The sequence below is a fragment of the Poecilia formosa genome, unplaced genomic scaffold (assembly GCF_000485575.1).
Source record: "Poecilia formosa unplaced genomic scaffold, Poecilia_formosa-5.1.2 Scaffold626, whole genome shotgun sequence".
NCBI lineage: Eukaryota > Metazoa > Chordata > Actinopteri > Cyprinodontiformes > Poeciliidae > Poecilia > Poecilia formosa.
This window is the reverse complement of record NW_006800565.1, coordinates 15021-21836: the sequence shown is the minus strand read 5'-3', so window position 1 is coordinate 21836 and position 6816 is coordinate 15021. Positions and strand designations below refer to the sequence as shown.

Below are 6816 nucleotides of genomic sequence, written 5' to 3'. Positions count from 1 at the left end.
ATGTTTCGTATATGTTTCTTTCACATATAAAAAGACATTTTCAGCATGTTGGGCTCTGACTCGTAGCATCTTTATAGCTAAATACCGACATGGAGAAGCTGAGCTGGAAACAGACTGAAGAACAGCAGCTCCAGCTCTGATCCTGACTGATCTTTCCTCACTAAATCCTCTGGTTTTTAATGAACTTCTCCTCTAACAGCGGTTTTTCATCAGCTCTCATTAGAACACAGTATGAAAACGTTAGCTGCTATGCTAACAATCAGCGGTTATTTCAGGCCAATTAAACTACATAGGAAATATTTCTCGGTTGTTTAGAAGCGAATTTTTAGCTGCTGTTAAGAAAATAAATTTAAAGTATGCTAGTTTTAAAACTTAACATGTCTTGATTGAAATAGCCTAATTATAGTTTTAAAATCAGTAACTTATTCTGGCCTATTGACCTTTATGTTACCTGTAGTTACAGCAGATGGTTTGCTAGGATCTTTTGAACTGCCCTTTATCTGTGTGGGAAAACAATCAGGAGAAGTTCCAGCTTTTCACACTGATCTGTGAAAAGCCGTAAACACAGCAGGAGTTCCTGGCTTTAGAGAGGGTCAGAGATAGCTCCTGGTTGGATGAGCAAAGATACGCCTTATTTGAATAAATTAAAGATAAGAATACGCCTTTTACTATAAAACTTTCTACACAGGAGTAACTAATCAGATTTGCTCTTGCAATTCTCCAGACGTCTTTGCTTTTCTTTCTTTCTTTCCTTCTTCTTTCCATTTGTCTCAGGTAAATGAATGTATGTCTCTGTTGTTCTGCAGTTTCTGTTGTAATTTCATACGTTGTCTTCTATTGGATTAAACTCTGTAATTCTGTGACGTCTGCACTCGTTGTTTTTGTGTGGCTACACGCGGCCCGACGGGAGAACCTGGGATGAAGAAGTTCGAGCCAAAGAGTTTCTTTCTGAAGAAATATTATAACTTAAAATCTTCTTCAACACTGCAAAGTCAAAGTAATTCTGATCTTTCATCCTTACCCCTGAAAGGTGATGCCAGTGAATCCAGTTTGTTTCGTAAAACAGTTGAAACACACAGAACAGGACTGAAGGAGCTCCGATCCTCTGCTGCCACATACAAGATGGCGGCCGCTGTTACGTAGGACTCAGCGCCCAGTGAGGGTCTAGTATTCATGTCTATGGAAAGCCCCTATTTTCATTTAGCTCATGCTAGTAGCAACACGAAGGATCAGCACTTTTACTGTTACTGTTCAGAAACTACTGTTATCAGTTCAGTTAAATGTAAATTTGGCAACTTTTTCTTTTTCATCCGTAATAAATGTGACATTCAGTTGACCTGTTATGACTCAGATGGTGGCTGTCCTCTGCTGCTGCTGCATCGCTGTGGAAAACCTGGAGCGGCAGAGAAATCTGTGGTTTATATGTGTATGTTTAGTGTTTTTTTAAAAAAAAACTTTGGGGTTGTGGCTTATAGTCTGGAAAATACGGTATTTATTTCATAAATAGTGTTATTATTTATTTCCTGGATTTTTTCTGTGAAGAACCCAGAGAGGGTTATTTGATTGTGCTTTCTGGAAAACAATACATTTTTACATTTAGGCTCCTGCAGTCGTCACTTTTTCTGTTACAAACTGACTCGGCCCCCAGCAGAGAAGGGAAAGTTATGTGGCCCTCAGGAAAAAGTCTGGGGACCCTGGATTAGATGAACAGTCGGGACTCTTCAGTTAGTGAAATGACTCAATTTGCATTTGGTCTTTCTGGCCACAATAGAATAAAAATAACTTTGAAACTAGAAGTCATTATCTTTTTACTTATAAAACTGACTAACATGAACAATATTTTTGGGAAGAAAGGCTGTTTATTTGAATGATTCCAACACAAAATGATTATTTAAAGCCACTTTAAACACATCAGAGCTCGGCTCTGGTTCCGATGAAAACAGGAAGCTGAGCGGATCACGTGACGCGCCGCATTGTGACGCAGAGTCAGCTGACTGCAGAGGAAGCCTCCATCCTTCTCACGACCTTCATCGTTTCGCCGTTTTTCTGCGGTTCTGTCCCCGGTTCTGTCCCCGGTTCCGTCCCCGGCATGGCGAGTCAGTCTCAGGGCATCCAGCAGCTGCTGCAGGCCGAGAAGAGAGCGGCGGAGAAGGTGACAGAGGCCCGGAAACGTGAGTATAAGAGGCGGCCTGCGGGACGGCGGGCAGCCCGCTGTGGGGCTGCTGTGTTGGGTCAGAGCCGAATCCGGTACCGGGCAGCGGGGCGCTCAGACCGGGCTCAGGCTCGGTGGGTCTGGTAGGACCCGCTCGGACAGATCAGTGGTCTCCTTCAGGTGCCCGCTGCAGAACTCTGTGATAAAACCAGCAGATTTAACTTTTACCGTCAGCTGCTCGGTCAGCATCGGAACATTTTACCGAACCGGAACCGGTTTCTGAAACGAAAAAGTTCCCTCACTTCGTCGGCTCACAGTTCATGCAGCTCTGTCCGGTTCTGGAGGGTATTCTGCCCGCCACCTGTACCGAACCGTCCGTGCTGTTGGTCTGAGACATGTCCCGAACTACTGAGAACCGGACCGGTTCGGCTCGGCTCATCAGAGAGGCCCAGACAGGACGATAAAGGTTCCTGTCTGATTCCGTCTGATGGTAACATCACGTGATGTCCTGGGATTGGCTGGTTCGGTAAACAGGGCTCGGTTCGACCCAGAAGAGTTGATGCAGAGGTTCCGAATGGAGAACCGGAACATGCTTAGGAATCCATGAAGACGATTTTAATCACCAATTTTTTGAAGGGCTTTTATTTTGGTGCTCAGGAAGTTTGTTTGAATATTTCCTCTGACTCACAGCCCGCTGACCCAGTTCTACTGGGCCGGAACCACAGGCCAAACCGGGTCTTTCTGGACCTCCTTGGGTTCTGAGGAAAAATGAAACTGTTGGTTGGCTTAAAGCTGCTGGGCTGTGGTTCTGTTCTGATCCGGACCCTGGTTCTGAAGGTTCTGTTCGGTGTGCAGGGAAGAACCGGCGCCTGAAGCAGGCCAAGGAGGAGGCCCAGGCCGAGATCGAGCAGTACCGGCTGCAGCGCGAGAAGGAGTTCAAGACCAAGGAGGCAGCGGTGAGTCGGTTCTGACCCAGTTCTGATCCGGTTCTGACCTGGTTCTGACCCAGTTCTGATCCGGTTCTGACCCAGTTCTGATCCGGTTCTGACCCAGTTCTGATCCGGTTCTTATCCGGTTCTGATGTGGTTCTGACCCAGTGGTTCTCACCTTGTTTGACGTTCTGACCCAGTTCTGATCCGGTTCTTATCCGGTTCTGATGTGGTTCTGACCCAGTGGTTCTCACCTTGTTTGACCTCTGACCCCCTCAGGCCCTTGGTTCCCATGGTAACAGCGCCGTGGAGGTGGACCGCGACACCGCGGAGAGGATGGCTCGCATCCAGGACAGTTACCGTGGTAACCGGGAGACGGTGCTGAACGAGCTGCTGCGGCGGATCTGCGACATCCAGCCGGAGTTTCACGCCAACTACCGCGTGGCCGGCTGAGGGGGCGGAGCTTCCGGCTGCCTTGAGGGGAGGGGCTTAGTTTTGCTGTTCCTGTGATGTTTACAAAGTGTTTATATTTCAAAATAAAGTTTGTTTCTTCTGGAATTTGACAAAATAAAAGTCTGGTAATCCAGCCAATCATGTGACAGCATCACCTGATATGAACACCTGATTGGCTGGAGAAGACGCTCTTATTGTGAAACTCTGGTATTTCAACAATGTTTTCCTGTTTGTGACCATGTGACTTCCTGTTGATTGTGATGATGGAACATTAAAGTGAATCTGATTGGCTGAAAGTGCGTCATGAGGTTCTCCAGCTTTCTAGTTTCTAGTTTCTGGTCCTGATTGTTGGGAAGACTTCAGGATCTAAGCTGGCAGCAGTCGCCTCAGAGTGTCCGGCCAGAACAACGATTAGCTTTATGCGGATGCGGAACAGATCAGGGAGGGTCCAGTTCCATTTTTACTCTTTATACATCTTTGCCAGAATGTACCTGAAGCAGGTGTACGTGTGTGGTTCTGTAAACAAACAGAATAATACAAGCCAGTTTGAACCACAGTTACAACGGTAATAAAGCAAAGCTGTAAATACACTATACAGCTAAATAAATTGGCACATTACCTCTCTAACAGAAACATAATAGCATGAATGACAAAAAACTTGCAGGTTTATGAACACAGTCATTCGGCTGCTTCTTTGCTGCCTTTTTCTCTCTGTGGGGTTACCAAGCTCCACACCTGTGTTGCGTTCAGGGTGCATAGGAAATCTCCTACACAACCATACCCTTTTCTACACTGATAGTCCAGGAGTCGGCAACCCAAAATGTCAAAAGAGCCATATTGGACCTAAAAAACAAATCTGTCTGGAGCCGCAAAAAATTATAAGACTTATAATGAAGGCAAACAGGCCTTCATTTATATTAGCTTATTATCAAAACGACTAAGTCCATCCATCCATTTTCTTCCTCTTATCCGGGTCGGGTTGCAGGGGCAGCAGCTTCAGAAGGGAGGCCCAGTCTTCCCTCTCCAGCCTCTTCCAGCTCCTCCAGGAACCCCAAACCGTTCCCAGGCCAGCAGAGAGACATCGTCCCTCCAAACGTGTCCTGGGTCTCCCCTCCTCCCGGTGGGACATGAACTCCTCACCAGGGAGGCGTCCAGGAGGCATCCTGACCAGATGCCCGAGCCTCAACTGGCTCCTCTCGACGTGGAGGAGCAGCGGCTCTACTCTGAGTCCCTCCTGGATGACCGAGCTTCTCTCTCTAAGGGAGAGCCCAGCCACCCTGAGGAGGAAACCCATTTCGGCCGCTTGTATCCGGGACCTCGTTCTTTCGGTCATGACCCAAAGCTCATGACCATAGATGAGGGTGGGAACGTAGATCGACTGGTAAATCGAGAGCTTCGCTTTTTGACTCAGCTCTCTGTTCACCATGACGGACCGGTACAGCGCCCGCTTCACGGCAGATGCTGCCCCAATCCGCCTGTCGATCTCCTGCTCCCTTCTTCCCTCATTGGTGAACAAGATCCCCAGATACTTAAACTCCTCCACTTGGGGCAGGACGACCCCCCTGACCCGGAGAAGGCACTCTACCCTTTTTCGGACTATAAGCCGCTACTTTTCTCCACACTTTGAACCATGCAGTTTATATATGCACGTTTCCATGTTTTTTTCCCAAAAATTTGTGGGGGCGGCTTATAGTAAGGTGCGCTCTATAGTTCGGAAAGTGCGGTTTGTTATTTGACAGCTTCTCTCTACAGCGCAAACATTCAGGTAATCCTTCCGCATCAGCAATGAATGCAAACGATTCGGTCCAAGATTTGTAGAATCTCTCCTCAGCTTTGTTTCTCTTCCCCTTTGCTCTCCGTGCCCCCCACACCCTCGGTTTGTTTACAGCCCTGCCTCGCACCGCCCAGCTGAAAGAAACGTGTCACAGGTTATGATGCAAATTTTGTTGACAAAAATATTGAAATTTATATTTATTCTACACGTTTTTACAGCATTGGAAAACGTTAAGAATGATTGTCATGTTTGTCTGCCTGCAGAAACCATATTGAAACATCAAATATATTTCTCACCCCATCTTTTTCCATTTTCAAACATTTTTGAAAAAGCTCCAGGGAGCCTCTAGGGCAGCATGAATACATCTTTTCTCAGCATAAAATGGATTGTGGGGAAGCTACAGATCTTGTGCACAGGATACGTCTTGTGGATGAGGGTTAGAGTGCGGGTTTTGATGTCTTCGATGTTTTTAATGTTTTTATCTTTACTTTTTATCTATTTATTAATTTCCTTTAAATCGTGTTTTGACAAAAAATCTGTAAATTCCTTCCTGTCAGGCGACGGGGCCTGGATAATACCCGTGTTAAACGGAATGCGGAGTCCGGCGACGACAGGCGCTTAAATTCTGTAACCAAAGTATGTTTTTATCTTTTTATCTCTTTCTCTCTCTTACTGTTTATTCAATGTCACATGCTATTCTTATTTTTTATTTTATCTTTAATTATGTAAAGTACCTTGATCCAAATAACACAGCAAGCTAGTGAAAATTTGTTCCCCACAAATAGACATCATCATCATCCGCATGAAAGTCGCGGGGCTGTTGGTCAAGCCTTGAGGCTCCTATTGTACTCATGCAGGCCAAAAGGAGACGAAAAGGCAGTGAACCTTTTGTCATCCTCGTGTAGTCTCACATTATAGAACCCTGAAGTCAGGTCCATGGTGGAAAAGAATACATTCCCACCAAGGGCATCTGTTTGATGAGGCAATGGATGCGCGTCTTTAACGGTTTGCGCATTTAACCATCTGAAATCATTGCAGATGCAGAGATCTCCATTAGGCTTAAGAACCAGAACCAGAGGAGAGGAGTATTCACTTTGTGATTTACGAATAATTTCTAACTCCTCCATTTCACTCAGAGCAGTGCGCAGTTTTTCATCATGGCAGGGCTGAACATGCCTGTATGGTAGCCCTTTAGGCTACCATACAGGCATGTTCCGGGGGTTAGGGTTACCTGTATGGTAGCCTAAAGGGCTACCATACATACATGTAGGCTACAGGCATACATGTATGGTAGCATACAGGCTACCATACAGGTAACCCTAACCCTCATTTAGCCATAAGCAGCTCTAACCAGGTGGGTTTTAAGTTGAGATTTAAAGGCTCTCAGTGTTTCAGCTGTTTTGCATTTTTCTGGAAGTTTGTTCCAAATCTGTGGTGCATAGAAACTGAATGCTGCTTCTCCTCGTTTGGTTCTGGTTCTGGATGCAGAGCAGAACCAGAACCAGAAG

At 46.0% G+C, this 6816-nt stretch overlaps 1 protein-coding gene across 1 annotated transcript; it reads left to right on the top strand.

Moving 5' to 3' along the window:
- Window positions 1-1965: 1965 nt before the first annotated feature.
- atp6v1g1 (ATPase H+ transporting V1 subunit G1) lies at window positions 1966-3833 on the top strand. Its single transcript, XM_007541704.2, has 3 exons — window positions 1966-2171; window positions 3008-3108; window positions 3361-3833. The coding sequence occupies exons 1-3, from the start codon at window positions 2090-2092 to the stop codon at window positions 3532-3534; spliced, it is 357 nt and encodes a 118-aa protein (XP_007541766.1). The 5' UTR covers window positions 1966-2089; the 3' UTR covers window positions 3535-3833.
- The last annotated feature ends 2983 nt before the right edge of the window (window positions 3834-6816 follow it).

Coding starts and splice junctions, on each gene's coding strand:
- atp6v1g1 (XM_007541704.2), top strand. CDS start 2,090: ATGGCGAGTCAGTCTCAGGGCATCCAGCAGCTGCTGCAGGCCGAGAAG. Junction 2,172..3,007: donor GGTGACAGAGGCCCGGAAAC/GTGAGTATAAGA, acceptor TTCGGTGTGCAG/GGAAGAACCGGCGCCTGAAG. Junction 3,109..3,360: donor TCAAGACCAAGGAGGCAGCG/GTGAGTCGGTTC, acceptor TGACCCCCTCAG/GCCCTTGGTTCCCATGGTAA.